This window comes from Rhinolophus sinicus, chromosome 1, assembly GCF_057876585.1.
Source record: "Rhinolophus sinicus isolate RSI-liver-muscle chromosome 1, RSI-T2T, whole genome shotgun sequence".
NCBI lineage: Eukaryota > Metazoa > Chordata > Mammalia > Chiroptera > Rhinolophidae > Rhinolophus > Rhinolophus sinicus.
In genome coordinates, this window is record NC_142501.1 from 172,373,901 (window position 1) to 172,392,234 (window position 18,334).

At 33.4% G+C, this 18,334-nt stretch overlaps 1 protein-coding gene across 3 annotated transcripts in view; it reads left to right on the plus strand.

Annotated features, from left to right (window-relative positions):
* The window catches only part of CCSER1 (coiled-coil serine rich protein 1), a 1,120,696-nt gene extending 1,103,658 nt beyond the window's left edge, over window positions 1-17,038 (plus strand). For 2 of the 3 annotated variants that reach the window (XM_074323491.2, XM_074323495.2), the window contains exon 11: window positions 10,289-17,038. In XM_074323491.2, coding sequence (XP_074179592.2) covers window positions 10,289-10,774 — 486 coding nt within the window. In that variant the 3' untranslated portion in view covers window positions 10,775-17,038. The remainder of the gene's footprint in view (window positions 1-10,288) is intronic. The other variant, XM_074323500.2, reaches the window with a different exon arrangement.
* Window positions 17,039-18,334: the final 1,296 nt, after the last annotated feature.

Here is an 18,334-nt window from a genome sequence, read left to right on the forward strand (position 1 = left end):
TGTGCATGTTACTGAAGGAAAATATAGACAAAGCTAATACAAAATGCCTAGCAACCTAAAAATAACATTTGGAGTACATTAGAATGTATATTTTTTTTATTTGGTATGACTGAACCAAACTATTTAAATTCACATAATGAAAGAATATTGTGAAAAATGGACCAGTGAATCTAGGGAGATGCTCAAGTGATCTGGTATCCTTGGGCCAGTAGTTCTCTCATGCTAACTACTTTGACAGGTATTCTAGTGGGGACGGGGAGTGAAGTATACTATATGTCTACATTCTGCATCACTTTTCTTCAACGTTATTCTTAGCTACTTGCATATTACTTATACCTTCTGGAGACCTCTACTTCCCATGGTTCCTTTCAAACCCTTTTCTTCAGAAGTAAACTGATAAACTGATTCATACCAAGGTATAAATGACTTATAGCTTATAAGGTTATACTTCAAATTATCTGGAAGCAATTTCAACATGCAGCCTGGGTATATTTTGTGTAATAAGCTAATTCAGAGTTAATGACCCATTAATATGTAATACACCTAAAGGAATTGACGCAAAAGTGAGAGTTTAGTGTCAACAAAACAATTGGGAAAGTGTATTTATCTAAACTTTTGACAGATAAAATGACAGCATAGTAATAGGCATTGGAATTCAAAGACCATGCATTACTACCTGAGCCATCTTGAATAAGCCAATTATTAACGAGAGCCTCAGTTTTCCCTTTATAAAATGGAAGTGAGGCATTTGGAACAAATCTTAATGTATCTTAACAAGGATAAATTAGGATAGTTTATGTGAAAATAATGTGCATCATTTAACGTATATGACAGATGAGATTCTATAATTATATTTGTTACTCATAGTATTCCCCAAATTATACCATGTATATAATTATGTATTGTCTTTATTCGGTGGTTAAACTTGTTTCTAAAAGTGACTTGCCTTACATTATACTGATATAAAACAACAAATGATCAGTGTAAAACCACTGTATTTTTATTTGACTTTTTTCTTAGGTTATTGTGTAGATTAAATAAATAATGTCTTCCTTTTAGAAGTCTCCCAGCAGAGTTTATGGGGTGAAATTACTCATAAGGTAGAATCATTTAGCCAGGACTTAGAACTCAGATTATTTAATCATGTTAACAAGTACTAGAAAACAAGAGGAATGAATAATAGGCTAGATTCTTAATCAATTTTATATGTACTTTTTTCATGTATTGGATATAACAAATATTTCTATCTTATAAAGCCACAGCAATTGTATATAAAGACTTTGAATTATTCACACAAAAGACATTATGTGAATATAAGAATTTTTGTGAATTTTTTTTTTAATACTGCTTCCATTTAAGAAACTTTGCTCCATCTAATATGTGTTAGGTATTGGGAATCTGGGTGTTTAGCCTAGGGACTCATTTTTCATGTTGCTGCTGTAGTAAACCACTGCAAATATCCATTATTGTGCCTTCGTATGCAAACATGTAAGAATTATCTCCTACTTATTTCCCTTAGGCATATAAATTTAGTTTAAGCCCTCACTTATCCTTTTCATTTAGAAATCGCACTTTTCTGGAGTATCAGTTGTACAGAATTATACTTTCTTAGGTTTCTTCTGAATTGAGTCCTTAATTATATACCCCCATTGCTATCATAAGCAGTGATTGTCTGAAATTGTCATTTAAGTCACCTTTTAACTAAGGAGAATTATTCACACAGAGTGGGTTACAATATAGACACACACACACACACACACACACACACACACACATTACTTTTAAAGATAATTCATTATTGTTCTTCAGGATTAGTCCTGTCCAGAGTTTATTACTCTAGTTATAATCAGAATAGTCAATCAGATGCCTAGTGGCTTATGGGAAAACTGTTGCACACTTGACTTTTCTTGTGAGGGAAGGGAGATGCCTTGGCTTTTCTCCCTTTGTAACTCTGCCGTTAGCCGAACTTATTAGCATTCACCTTACTTATCTTGTGCAAGTCCTCTAACCCTGGTTGAATCCTAAGTGCCCACCAGGAGGATTTAGTATCCCCTAAAGAATTTAGGAATGAGGTTGAGCTAGAAGAAATAATTTAACTCCAGACAATTTCCTCTTGGTAATTTGTGCAATCTGGAAAAAACAGGCCCTGTCTGACAGAACCTTTGAATGTTTCTTTTTGGTTATTACCTGAACTTATTACAAGGCTTCCTGCTTGCAAAGCAGTAACTACTTCTGTATACAATCTCTCTGCGGTAGTGTTTCTTAGACCTTTAACAAAATTCTTTATCACTGAAAACAGATTCAACTTCTTAGGATACAAACAGATGCAGCAACATGCCAAAATCCACAGAGAAATGTCCTGGTATTTATAACTGCTTTACAAACCCTATTTTTCAGTGATGACAGAAAAAGGACAGTTTGTAATTTTTAATAAATATGATTTGAGCTTATATTGACACTTCAATGGCTGCCACTGAGAAAGGCACATTTCAGGTCTACCAATTTACTTCACAACAATATATTAATATTAGGTAGCAAAAACTCAAAAGGGGCATTTGTTTTTTTAAGTAGTTCACGACACTCCATTGATATTCCTTCATTTTGTATATGTGCTGGGAAATTTATTTTTTAAGACCTTTGTTAGAGTGCTGAGTCAAGTGCTGCCTGATTAAACATATTGGAACCCTAATGCTTCCTTGGTTAGTCTGAATGAAGAAACCCTTCATTTTTATGCACCGTACTGTATGTTTTTTATTGCTGTTGTTGAGCAAGATTTATGTTTATACATGCTTCCAATGTTTGTTAGTACATTGCATTGGTTTAGTAAATGAGCTAATCTTTTAAAGGTAATAATTGTAAGGTCTCAGAAGAGTGTCTGGCCTATAGTAAGCATTATATGTGGTTGGAAAATAAAACAAAAATCATAAAAAGCTTAATTTTGCTCTCCTAATGGCTATAAATGATTTTTTTAAAGGATAGCAGTTTTTGTATATGGCCTTTCTTTTTAAAAAAAGTACAGAATTAATCCCTTTTAACTGTCTGATTTAGGGCAGTATTATAGTTTAGGCCTGTGATGCTGAACTGGGGGCAACTTTGCCCTCCGGGGGACATTGGAAATGTCTGGAGACAATTTTGGTTTTTATAACTGGGTTTAGGTGTTACTGGAATTTTCAGGTAGAGGCAAGGATGCTGCTAAGCATCTTACAATGCACATGACAGCCCCCTATAAAAATAAATTACATAATCCCAAATTTAAATACTGCCGAGGTTGAAAAAATCCTGGCTTAGAGCTTGAGTTCTGAAATCCAAATGTTTGAGCTCCAATTCACATCCTGCTATCCGCTAACCCTTGAATCCTGGTAAGTACTTAAATGTAAGGGTTTCATTTTCCTTGTCATTGAAATGGATATATTGAAATCCTCTAATGAGGATTGAAAGAAATAATACATAAAATATAGCACATATCTTGATACATTATAAATATTCACTAAATTTTAGCTATTATAAATAAAATCAGAGATAAAGTGACTTGTCTGCCTTCTAATCAGTTTTCTAAAATTCTAAAATTACACATCATGTGCTCTCTTGAGTTTAGCATATTTAAGAATCCTTTCTCAACCTGGATCTTTCACCATTAGGTATCAGATAGACAACTAGGTGTTAAAAGCATTCATCACCACCTTATTGCATTTTGTTGTTGTTGTACATCAATTTTGTTTTGTTTTGTTTAAGATTCAAGCCTTGCTTGAAATTTTATAAAGGCAAAAAGCTCTCTCAAAAGTATAAATACTACCATTGTCTTTTCCTTTGCATGATTTTAAATTACTTTATACAAATCTAAATTCTCTGATTGGCTCATGGTTAAGTAAACTATAGACTGCCTTAAAACTAGATTGGAAATAGAAAATATTTTTATATGTCCTCCAATAGCAGATTCCATAGATAGTACAGCATTTGTTTGGAACATATAAAACCCATCCTCTAAAACTAGGACAAGAGAGGTCCTTTTAAGGTGTATACTTCAATGAGAAGGGGGCTATGCACAGAACTCCTCCATTTAATTCTTTAAAATTTGTCACAGTGCTAATTTAACTTTTCTTAAGAGAATTTACAAAGATCTTTAGAGATAGTATATTAAAGAGACCCTTATGATGGTCTTCAGAGCTAGCTGAAAGAAAGACAATAATAGTAAATAAATGGAAAGATAGCCCATCCTCATGGATTGGAAGACATAATATTATTAAAATGTGCATACTACCTAAAGCAATCCTACACTGAATCTGTAGGATTACAGATTCAGTGTAATCCTATCAAAATTCTAATGGCATTTTTCAAAGAAAGAGACAAATATTTCTAAAATTTGTATGGAACTGCAAAAGATCCCAAATAGCCAAAACAATCTTGAGAAAGAAGAACGAAAAAAGCTGGAGGTAATCATGTGCCCTGATTTCAAACTATACAACAAAGCTATAGTAATTAAAACAGTATGATATTGGCATCAAACAGACATACAGATCAATGGAACAGAATTGAGAGCCCAGGAATAAACTAAAAAATATATGGACTATTGATTTATGGCAAAGCAGCCAATAACATACAATGGAGAACAGATAGTCTCTTCAATAAGTGGTGTTGGGAAACTGAACAGTCACATGCAAAAGAATGAAAGTAGGGCACATATTTTATACCACACACAAAAATTAACTCAGTATGAACAAAAGACTTACATGGTAAGACTTGAAACCATAAAATTCCTAGAAGAAAACATAAGCATTAATATCCTTGACATGTATCTTAGCAATGTTTTTGTGGTTCTGATTCCAAAGGCAATAGAAACAAAAGCAAACATAAACAAATGGGACTACATCAAACTAATAAACTGCCACAAAACAAAGGAAAGCATCATTAAAAAGGACTGGCAACCTATTGAATGGCAGAAGATATTTTCAAATCACATATGTGATAAGGGGTTAATAGCCAAAATATACAAAGAACTCATCAACTCAACAAACAAACAAAAACCTGATTAAAAAATGAGCAGAATATTTTAATAGACGTTTTTCCAAAGAAGACACAAATGGCAAACAGGCACATGAAAAGGTGTTCAACACCACTAGTTACTAAGAAAATGAAAATCAAAACCACTACAAGGTATACCTCACACCTGTTAGAAAGGCTATTATCAAAAAGACAAGAAATAAATGTTCAAGAGGCTGCAGAGAAAAAGGAAGCACTGTACACTATTGCTGGGAATGTAAATTGGTACAGCCACTATGTAAATAGTATTGTGATTCCTGAAAACAATTAAGAACAGTATTTTCATATGACCCAGCTATTCCACTTCTGTTTATTTATCTAAGGAATATGAGGACACTAATTTGAAAAGATATATGCACTCCTATGTTCATAGAAGCATTATTTATAATACCTAAGATATGGAAACAACCTAAGTGTGCATCAATGGATGAATGAATAAAGAAGATGTGGCACACACACACACGCACACACACACTGGAATATTACTCAGCTATGAAAACAAATGAAATCCTGCCATTTGAAACAACATGGATGGACCTTAAGGGCATTAAGCTAAGTAACATAAGTCATGTGGAGAAAGACAAATATCAGATGATTTCACCATGTGTTAATTCTAAAAAAAAAACAAAAAACAAAAACAAAAAACAGAACAAATGAATGAACAAAACAAAACAAAAATAGCTGATATTTACAGAGAACAGATTGGTGCTTACCAGAGGAAAAAGGGGTTAGGGAGTGAGTAAAATGAGTAAAGGGGTTCAACTGTATGGTCATAAATAGTAACTAGACTTTTGGTGATCATTTTGTTGTGTATACAGATGTCTATTTATAATATCGTGCATATTGTGCACCTGAAACATTTGTTATATACCTCAGTACACAAAGAATGTGGACATACTTACATTTAAGATTTATTTATACACTTTGACATCTTACTCAGTAAGTAACATTATTTGTACATACCTTTATTTAGAGCACTTTTCATCTATTTAGTGTATTTCATGGTACATAGAGATGGCTTTGACATTACAGTGTTAAAAGTGTTTTATTATTCTGCCATTAGATATGTATCGATGTATTTGTAATAGTTAAATTAATATATGTATTCTATAGTTTGTTCTGTCATTCATTTATTGTACTGCCTCAACTGGTGATTCATTATTTATTTTCTGCAATAATGAAGTGAGCTGCTCAATTAATCTTCAGGTTACTAGGCCAGTGTCAAATGGGTCACAGTCATTTGTTGAGTCTATATTTTAAGTAATGCATTTCAGCTATTGCTAAAGGACCAGAAATTATTCTTTTTATAAATTAGAGAAGATTCTGATTCCCTCCATTTGCATTTATGAATGCAAAATTTATGTAAATAGAGGATAGGAGTTGCGATAAAGATAGTTTAATGGGAGTATCTTCATATCCCAGGTTTCGGCTATGTCATGATGACACATGGGAAAAGAGGGATTAAGAACTGCTGCTGTACCATAACTCCCTTTCAATTCATTTTCTACATATTAATGAAATTCACTTAGAGCTATCAAAGTACAATAATAAATGTAACTTTACTTGAATATTCTGGAATAAATTACTTTGCTTTTTTTTTAGTCTAGATAGAAGTATTCAAAGCGGTTTAGCTTCTAAAGAATGAAATGTTCATACCAAAGTAATTTCTAGGTCTATTGGTCACTTTATTTTATTACTGTAATACTTTTTATTGTTGCTGTCATCAAGATAACTGTGTTCCAGACATAATTTTAGGCATTTTATATACATAGATGAGGGAATTGGTGACTTAGGAAGGGTAAGTAACTTGTCATGGTCACCTAGCTAGAAAGTGTTTGATTCTGGTTGATTCTTCTAGCAACCAGATAGAAGATTTTAAGCTATCTGAAGGCAACAGCCAGTTCTTTTATGAACAGCACTGTTTTCCATCATATAATGCAGTGTCTTGCCCTCAATAGTGGTCAATAAATATTTATCAAATGAATTCATATATGTCTGACCTCAAATCCATGCCATTAACCCCTATGCTATGCCATCTCCCATGCACACGATCAATGAGCTCTGGACTTAATGGTGAACATCACAGAGAACAAAAAAAGAGAAAAAGTCTAAGACGTCAAAAGCAATCTATGCCAAATAAACAGAAACGGGTAATTCATACATTTGTCTTTAAAAATTGAGAGTGAGATCCTTGATTTTGTTTATTTTTATGGTGAATCCACATGTACCTTGCAGGTATCAGATACTATACCAGAGAAAGAACATTGAGGATGCCTGTGGATTCAGTTGATTGCTTTAATATACTTTTATTAAAACTGTATTTAATATAATATCCCAGGAGGGTTAAAATAATCATATACAGAAAATAATGGATATTTCCTCAAATGTAATGTAATGGAAATGAATCACCACCAGACTCCTCTACTTTCCTAGGCAACATCTATAGAAATAGAAATGAAAAATAAACTTTCCACTGGTAATAATCCTGATAAATTTACTCATGTCTCTTTTGTCCTGAAACATTTATTTTCTAAGAATATTTCACAAATTACACCCATGATGTGTCTACCATTTGGATGAAGATATTAAGCACAGTGCTGATTTGGAGTCTGTCAGTAACTCATTCAATAGTTAGGTAAGCATCTTACAGAAGTCACAAAGATGAAAAGAAACTAGAAGCTCACATTTCTAAGGAGGTCCAAATATCGAGAATATTAAAAAAGAATCAAGAAGAAGTAAGCTAGAAAAGTCCCTGAACAATGAAAATTGAGTCAAAATAGTTTATTCCTTTTACTCCCAAGAAAAATCCCTGAAACATCGCCTGTAAATCATGAAATGCTTTCTTTATACACCAGCTCACCTGCCTGACTACCGCTACTCCAAATCTATGGGAGACTTAAAATGGCATATTAGAAGTGAGAGAGAGTGCTATCAGTAAGAACATAGTGAAACCTAGAATGACCATGTAAAAATCAAGACAATTAAAACAATGGCATAAGTAAAACACCTCAATCTGAAATGACTGAGTATATGGACACCCTAATGATACCCCCAATAGACCTTAGTTTTGCAGAAAATCAGGGAGATTCATTTCAGTAATGACAACCTTGAAGCATCAATTTAAATTACAATATTGTGCTGCATGTAACTTATTTTAGAAAAATGTGACATATTTCAGAACTATTCCCATGGGCATACTGGGAGGTAGAATGTACTGGTGGTTAATCAGGCAGATTGTCTGCCCTATACTGGCTGTAGGATGCAGACAAACTCACTGGGCTTCAGCTTGCCAGTCTGTATAATAAGGATAAAGAAGCTGCTTCAAAAGATTCTTGTGAGGATTAAATATGTTAAGGCATTAAAAGAATGCTTAATATATAATACACACTGAATAAATAGTATATATTGTTATCTCTAGCAGATAAACATTATTTGGAAACTACTCATTAAATGCTTAATATGTGCCTGAGAGTTGGGTCAGGAGGATTGAGCGCATATAAGAGAGTGGACGGATGACTCGAGGTTGCTTTTTTTTTTTTTTGCAGTATATCAACAAGGACTTGATTTAAAGAGGTATGAGGAGAACTGAGAAAGCAAAGATAACTTCCAGGTGTTGGCCTCATAGCGTCCTTCTCAATAAATCACAGCACTATCTGGGGAAGAATAGGTTTCAGAGTCAAAATCAAGTTGGTTTGTTTGGTTTGGTTTTATGTCACACTAGTGATATTAATTAATCAAAGTGATGACGTCTGGATAAGCAAATTGGGGCTCAAAATACAGATCAGGTTTGGAGAATTGGTTTTCTAGGGAACAATGAAAAGACGGGCATTTGAAACTATACTGTTTATACGTCAAGGATGCAGAAATTTTCACTGGCTCCTTCAGCATGTTTTGTACTAACCTACTACCATCTGCTCTACTCTATTCTCTCTTTCTCTTCCGTTTTCTCCTCCTTCTTTGTGTTAACAATAAATCCTCCACTTCTGCCACCAGAGCAATAAGCCAGCTAGTCAGTTTCTAGCTCAATGTGTTGTTCTAAACCAAGACAGTTCTCTCTTCAAGAGGAATTCCGGTGCCAGCTTATAATGTTTGATACCCCGCCCCAGCATGATTCAATGGGCTATGTCTTGTTTCTATCATTAGAGTATAAACTTCTTGTGAGAAAGAAATAGCATATTGTTGTGGAACTTATTTGGATTAATATAAAGTGCATCCAAAAATCTAAATGAAACACATGCTGCAAGTTCTTCTAAGTGCTCTATTGTTCCCTTTAGGTTATTGTAGTGACTTTGTTTTTAGTTCCTTAAATTTCTAGGTTACTATTTTACGGATACAATTAATGATATTGATAATTCTAAAATTCTCTGGGCATGTACTTAAGTATATATAGCATATTAAAGACAACAAAAATTTAAAAACCTCATGATATACATGTTCATTACTTATTAAAATAATCTGTATTCTCAGATAAAACTACAGAACTCAAATTTAGGAAGTTAAACAAATTTCAACATGTATGAGTATTTTAGTTCAGTTATAGAAACAAATGGGCTATCAAGCCACAAAAAGATATGGAGAAACCTTAAATGCATATTACCAAAAGAAGCCAATCTGAAAAGGCTATGTACTGTATAATTCCAACTATACAACATTATGGAAAAGATAAAATTAGGGAGATGATAAAAAGATGAGTGGTTGCCAGGTGTAGGAGGAGGGGAGAGATGAATAGGTACGGCACAGGGGACTTTAGGGCAAAGAAAATACTCTATGATATTATTATAATGAACCAATGCCATTATCATTTTGTCCAAATCCATAGAATATACAGTTTCAACAGTGAACTGTAATGTAAATTATGGTTTGGGTGGTTATAAGGTGTTAATGTAGGTTCATCCTTGGCAAAAAGTGTACCTCTGTAGTGAGTGATGTTGATTGGGGGCAAGGTTATGCATATGTGGGGTCAGGGGGTATATGGAAATTTTTTACCTCCCTCTCAATTTTGTCGTAAACCTAAAACTCCTCTGAAAATGAAGTCTTTAAAACAATGCCCTTTAGAGTAACTTCACTGTTTAATCACTATTGGTAGTAGTGTCGCCCTGAATAATTTAATCTCATGGGGAATTCCATTGATTTAAGGCTTGTTGAAAATGCAGGGGTTTGCACAGAAAATGTGAATATATAACTCTGTATTCTGTGTATGCTATGAATGTATTTTTAAAGACATCATTTTCTTGCTGTGTCCTTACCACAGGCTACATATCGAAATCGAATTCCGAGCCAAAATCTCAGCACAAGGGACAGAAAAGCAATGCATACTCCCACCGAGGACCGTTTTAGATACTCATCAGCTGACCAGACAAGCCCCTACAAAAGCAAGACCTGTCAACTATCAAGTCTATGCTTAAGTAATTTCTTGAAGGACAAGGAACTAGTAGAAGTTATCAAACACTCAAGAGGAACTTACGAAACCCTCACTTCAGAGGTCACCCAGAACTTACGGGCCACTGTCGGGCAGAACTCTCTGAAGCCAACACCTAAGACTGAAGGGCTCCCCACTTTCTCAGAGAAACCAAAAGACCAAGCGGCTGTGTCCCGACAGCATTCAACCTTCACAGGCAGGTTCGGACAGCCTCCGAGAGGGCCAATCTCTTTACACATGTACAGCAGAAAGAATGTTTTTCTCCATCACAATTTACACACCACTGAACTGCAGACTCTCGGCCAGCAGGATGGGTAACTAAATCACCCTCTTCTTGTCTCTGGGTAGGATAAAGATGGTTAGTGTTTCTCGTGCATAGCTCATATTTAAATTGTCATGTACTTCTTTTATGTTTTATGTTTAGTTATAAACAAAGAATTGTGCACTTTTTATTTTTTTACTTTTTTTTTTAGAATGAGGCTTTCAAGCATGTTCATTGAATTACGTTTAATAGCCTTGAAGATTTTCTTACATGTGTATGTATAATAAATGGGACCATCTTGCTGGTTTATATAATCCATAATTTATTTTTTATCTTTATCAGTCACTGATATGCATTGGAGTTTCAGAAAGTAATAACAAATAGCACTCTGTTCACTTAATGATGTTGCTGTGAAAATAGATGTGAGGAATAAGTAGATAAAGGGATTGTAAAGAATGTTAAATTGCATAGTTAATAGAAGAAAAAGAGAAGAGGGAATTTAAAGTCTTATATTTGGTGGTGTATTTATTTGAAGAATGAAATTTGCTTGCATGTAACCTAGAGATACGTTTGTCTCTCTACTACATACATTCAAAGTTACCTCACCATACTATGAATGGGGGAAAGGCTATTTCTTTTATCCTCTAAATGGTTAGTTCACACTAGTTCACAAAGGATTTCAGACTGAGTAATTGCTAGCCAAATAGACAATGACAGCTCTGATCTTCAAAAAAATTTGCTTTTAGTTTTTGCTGTTGATATTAAAGGACTATGACATAACACAGTGAAGTGGTAAAGTTGGCTGAATTTTGTCAAATGATACACAGAGCTAACATTCTTGCTCTTTGAGTCATGGCAATATCAGCATATTTTTAAAAATTTGAAGGATGGAACATTATATGAATATTATTTTACTTCACTCTCCTTGTATTTTTTAAAATTGTCAATTGCTTTATGTATGTTCACTTTCACTCTATATGCAGTGACCCAGACAGGATGAATTGAGGAACAGAAAGTCGGTTTCTTGGTACCTCAGTATATACTATTCTGACTAGTTAGTCATCTAAATTTGGAAGAAAAGTAAAATACATATGAACTTTGGCAATTTAATCTTAGAACTAAATCCCTAACAAGAGTATTTAAGACACATTTGATGGGAAATATTTCTCTTTAACAAATAAGGCCAATTATGTTTTATACTTAAGTGCACATGGGATTGATCAATAAATCTAAATAAAATTTTTCATGTTTAATTAATAACAGAGCTGTATGCCGCCATAGAAATAAATAAATAAATAAATAAATAAATAAATAAATAAATAAATAAATAAATTTCAAACAACCAGTAGGAATCAGGGCTGCAGTTTTCTTATACAAAGATAAAAGCTAATAACAGGATCCACATTAGACATAGTCCATGCAAATTGAAATTGTTATACCTACTGCATGATGTTTCCCTTGCATTCTCTAACAGAATCCATCAGCGTGTACAAATAAAATGAATAAAGGGAAACCGAGATAGCAGTTTTTAGCATGGCATCTGACTAACCTGTTTAAATTAAAGCTATGTGTGAAATGCATCTCCTAATACAAAAATGCATTTGAGCTCTATGCTTTGGGGAAAAGCCACTAGATTTCTTCCCCTAGCTTTATTAAACTTTGGACCAATTTTAGAACTTTGATTAGAATTGATAAGAGTAAAGAGTATAGTGGATATGTTATACTTGTGATTTTGGTTTTCTAAAGAAAGACACATGTGTATCAAGACAAATGTTTGTCAAAATTTTTTTTTTTTTTTTTTTTTTTTTGGTGTGTGTGTGTTCATAATTCTGCCAGAAGAGAACAATATGCACTGCAAATTGCTCGGCTTAATGAGATGCTATCTAAAATCCCCACTATACTTTAGAAGCTATAATACTCAGCAGGTATACATTTTGGGCCAGGCAATATTTAAGACATGACAGAAAAATAGAAAAATTATGATTATTAATTGTGGAATTTAGCTTCATTTGTCCTGAAAGTTGGTGTGTGTTGCTAGAGTATTTGAATTCTGTAAATAAATTAGCATGATAAAATGGTCAAGGAGTTTTTTTCCCAGGATATGGAAGAACTATGTATCACAAATTATGTTTTTGATTTGGACTTTTGGAGTTTATAGTTTTGTTTTCCGGGAAGATAAACTTTTGAATTATACTTTGTAAAAAAATGATCTATTTAAGAATATCTGCCATTTAATAGACATTTTAAGAGACGTTTTAAACACTAGTATTTTCTTGAAAAACATTTTTTAAAGCTGAAACACTCAAAAAGAAAACCTGGATTAAACAGTTCAATTTTAAAATGAGGGATATTTTTCAGAAATATCATCTTAAAGCTGTTTTGTATCAGTATTTTCAGCATTGTTATAATATTATTTGTAATACTAAGTGTAACTCAGGCCTGGAGAAGGTATAAGCCCACTATGCTAATAATGTACATCGGTAACTGTAAAACAGGGGTCCTTTGTAAGTTCCCCTTGTGTATATATAGTAACTCATAACAATGGCATGTGGGCATTCTTTCAGCGGATTGATTTCTTTGTACTAAAATCTCTAGTTTTCTAAGACAGTTTCCTGTATAAAAATGATTTGTACATTTCTCCAAGGCGGTACATATCCAAAGACAGGACACCACGGGGGAAAAGGGCTGGTTTTCCTGATAGAGGCAGTTGTCTTTTCTTTTCTCTCCTCTTTCTTCTGTGCATGTATATGTGTAGCTAAGCCTAAGTAACCCTGTAAAATTTCTGCTGTAAATCGTCTCTTCTGAATTTAGAAAGTGTTTTAAGGACGCTTAGGAAGAGATATTCCTAGGGAAAAAGCTGTTTCCACCTGAAATATACTGTTCCCATTTTTTATAATTACTGAAACATGAAACTGTATTTCTATGAACTCAGTGATTTTTTTTCAACTGATTTTATATACTAACAGAGTCACAGTGAAATTGTGAATTATCTCAAACTATTTTTGCTTCATTGGAGCACCATAGTCGGTGCAAATGATACCACTGAACTGTAGCTGCATTGCTAAAGGTGTAAATCTACAAGTATCAGTATGCTCAGGGTGAGAACCTAGAGCCACATGTTATTCAAGTTGTTTTTGTAATTTATTGATTGAGACATAAATAAAATAGCAAGGCACTAGTCAATATTAAACATTTGCAGGCATGCCCATACTTTCCTACCCTAAAATGTTTACAAAGATTTTCATGATTAATCTGGGTTTATGACCTGTGTTTTTCCCCTGTATTGCCCAAGATTTAATCCTAGCCTGTTGTCACTATTTTCTGAGTGTTATTGAATTCAAAGGAATTCATTCGTTGAATTCAAAGGAAATTTCACGTTTTGTTTTGTTTGCTTTGTATGTGTTTAGTGGAGATAATACCTCCTCCAAAAAAAGTCAAGCTTTTTAAAATTATCATGCATTTAAGGCCCACATTCCTGATATAAATGATCACATGCCACTCATCTTACCAAGAACGTTCTTAGTAACTTTTCCAGTGGAAGAATAGGAGCAGTTTATTGACTGCTGAGTACTATTTCTCCACATTCATCATCACCTTTTTCATTATCAAGAAGCAGTAACCCATTACAGTGGGTAACTTGGAATACTGAATATAATCTTATAGCCTCAATTTTGTCCCACTTTTTCATTTTCAGAATTTTACATTCCAATTATCTACAGAAGTAGGAAGTGCTCCAAACCACCCTTACAACTCCATTGAGCCACGCACACACGCATGTATAGATCAAAGTGGAAAAAGAAAGGGAGGTGACTAGAAAAGTGCTGTCTTTGACTGCCATCCATCGACTGAATCATACTCCCCCAGCCAGAGGTTTTTCCCTTGGTGACACATCTGTTTACATGCAGCACTGATTGATTTATACTAGTATGGTTATTCCTTTCTGGGGCTTGACTCTAGGCAATTTTATTGGGTCTTTGGTGTGTTTTCATTTTCTTTTTGTATAAGAAATAGTTTAATCCCACATAATCTTTGGGGGGAATTTACTCTTCTTGGAATTTAAACATTGTTCTTATTCTTTTCCCATGTGCTTACTATGTCATGCTGACTCTAGGCTATAAACTATATAAACACATGGCAGGGATGATAGAAAATATAAGCTAGTTTGGGTTCTTATAAAAAGCTGAATTGCAGTGTAGCAAACAGCCAACTATCAACCAACCAAACAAAGAAGCCCACTTTTCTAACAGAATACACTACCATGGCCAAATTTTTATTTTTCAAATCTTAATCTTAAAATATGCATAATTCCTCTGCAAAATAAAATAATCTGTGACAAGTTCTTTCACCAATAGTGAGAACCACAAACATATCCATGAATTATTTATTTACAATAAATCTGATCTTGCTCAAAACCCAGTTGTATTTCCAAGTATTGTAGCCCAAAAACAAAAGTCAAAGATATCACTTTCTGGGTGTGGAAAAGCATAAAAGCAACTTACCCTATTTTAGACCTGAGGTTCCCATAAAAATTGTGACACAATGAAAATTCTTAACGCAGAGTGGCTTTCATCCACCTGTGTAAGTGATGGAGGGTGTGAGATATTGTGGTTCTTTCTAGAGAAATTCCAGTGGTCTCACTAACTTCATCACTTTAATCTAACATTATTTTTCCTCTTGAACATATAATTCAAGAAAAGGAGCCTCCTCCATCTAAGCATTGCCTTCTTATTATACTTTAGTAAGCTCAGGTTGTTATAACAACATACAATAGACTGGGTGGTTTAAACAATAGACTTTATTTCCCATGGTTTTGGAAGCTGGGAATCTAAGATCATAGATAGTTGTGTCCTTCTTACTATGTTTTCACAGGGCAGAGAATGAACCAGCTGTGGTTTATTCCTATTCCAATAAGGTCACTAATTCCATCCCATCGTGGGTCCCCACCTTCATGACCTAATTTAAACCTAATTACTTCCCAAAGTCTCCACCTCCAAATACTATCACACTGGGGTTTAGGCATCAACATATTAATTTTGGGGAAACAAACACATCCAGTCCATAGCATTCATTTTCAGCTCATAACAACCTCGTAGTAAGTTTGCTATTGTTTTACTCATATCATGAATGAGATCAGAAAGGTTAAGTAATTTGCCAAGGGCACATAGCATGAATGTTTAACTAAAGTGGATTTCATAACCCTTGCTCTTCACATTTATACTATGTTTACCTCTAAAGTAGGCTCCCTCCCAAGGAGCCAGAGTGATTCAAGCACATATGTGCTGCCTCAATCTCGTTTACTCTTAAAATGCCATTGATGTACTTAGGGAAAAAAAATCTGAGCAATGATCTATTTTAGCAAACCAGAATACTGCTATTCAAAAGCATTTTTAGAGCAATTATTGATGTTTCAATCAATAAATACAGAATGCTGAGAAGAAAATACTTATTCTGTTTCAAGTTTACCTCCAAAAGATCTGACATCCTAATTTTCTTTTCTTAAAGGCAATTGGAAAAAATACTGTGAAATAATTTCATTTGTATTTTTTAAAGAAGAGGACCAATACATTGTCTAACACAAAGAAAGCATACAATAGATGAAAAATCACCTACTTTCCAGATTATCTTATTATTTTCTTTCTTTATTTTCTGAGGATATTGATATACACATCATTGAATTTGATATGCTTCTTTTGCCTTCTAGCCACTTAAAAAACAAGATCTTTACAAAATTAGTTTAAATATTTCTATCTAGGGACAAAAATTACAGCTGATTTAAAGTTTCTTGAATATTCAGGAGTTGAAATTAAATGGCAAGTACAAATTTATTTCTCCTAAATTTTTAAAGTAAAATACACTTTATTTTGTAGTTAATCATATATACTTAAATAATGCCTGAAAAATAAGATGTATTCCTACCGTGAACGATCTCCTCCAAAATCTTTTTTCAGGAATATTTGAATATTTACTTAGCTAGACCCCATTTTTAGAGAAAGAAACACACATTTGATTTATTCTAATATATATGGGTCTGTGATTATTGGCACTTAAAATATTTTCTATTCTCTAAAACTAAAAAATTAGTGAGAAAGATAATAAATAGCAAATTACTCTGGAAATTACAATTTTAGTAATATCGAATGTTGTCGCAGAATTTCTTTTGTGGCTCTTGATTTCTCAAAAAGAACAGTGTTTTTATTCAATGGAAATTTCACATTTTGACTAATATTCTGAGAAAAGATTGATATACTTAAGCATGGAAATTAGAAAAAAATATGCATAATTCCTCTGCAAAATAAATTTTAAAACAATAAATATGTTGTGTGGTACCTGATTGCTTTCATTATGGCATTCATTTATTCTGAGCCTGTCTTGGTGATAAATGGATTTACACATGTGCTCAAACTGGGTATAAAGAAATGTAATTTATTTCTAGGTGCTTAAAAGTTGTGATGATTGGGAAGAAAATCAGCCACTTATTTCATCTGCCAGTGACATGACTTCTAATTCCACTTCCTTTGTCACCGGGCTTTCCTTAATCTCCTATATGCAGTAATAGTATGCGATATCCCAGGGACCATTAGGGGAATATACTATCATTTCATTTCAATACATGTGTGGAATCTCTTCATTCTCAGCTCTACTCTTTATCTCCATTTTTTATACCTGGTCACAATTCAAAATACATCTTACAGTGCTTTGACTTTACAGTTTATGGACACTGTTTATTGACTCTATGTGTTTTGTGACAACTCAAAATGTACAATATATTTCTAAATTCTCTGTCTCTCTCTCACTCACACATACATAGAGTTTTCTAAGATGGCTGGAAGATGGATGACTCAGAATAGCTACTAAAGTATTTGAAAGAGTGCATGAATACATATCCACCTGGCACCCACACCAGCCAATAGGGAAGACCATACACTTAAAATGCTTTTTGCAATGCCTTGAAAGCATACCCAAACATTATATGTTTAAATTTATCAGGTGTTCTCTATGGCCTCACAACTTCAGAGTAAATGGTGCTCCTCTATGTATACTTTTATATAATGTGATTTCAAAAAACTGAAATGGACCAATATGATACATTTTATAGTTAATATGAGACATGACCTTATGGTTTGAGACTCAATCCATTTTCCTGACCAGAGTGTTATCTTTGATTCTGAACTCGATTTTCTATAAACAAGGTCTAGAGGCACTATACTGATTTTTTAATTAAGTTATTGAATTTTAGAGGTTACTGTGGAGATTGAGAATTCATAAACTTTACTTCTATATTCTGTTGGTAATCATTTACAAATCTTCATTTACAATTATAATCAATCAGCACTTTCTTGTGGATGAATTATGCAGATATTTGTCTTTAAAATTTCAATTGTAAAATAATAATTTAAAATATTTAAAAGGAAATATTGATATATAGTGATTTTTATTTATACATTCTTTCAAATATTCTCATTTTTAATCTGATTTTAAGTGGATCTTACATAGCTCATTCCATTTTATGTTTCTTGTTTCTCTAATAAAACAAATGCTTTGACATTTGCAGAGCTATCAGTAGAACAAGCATCACAGCATTAAATGTGCAGATGTGACAAAAATGAATATCATGG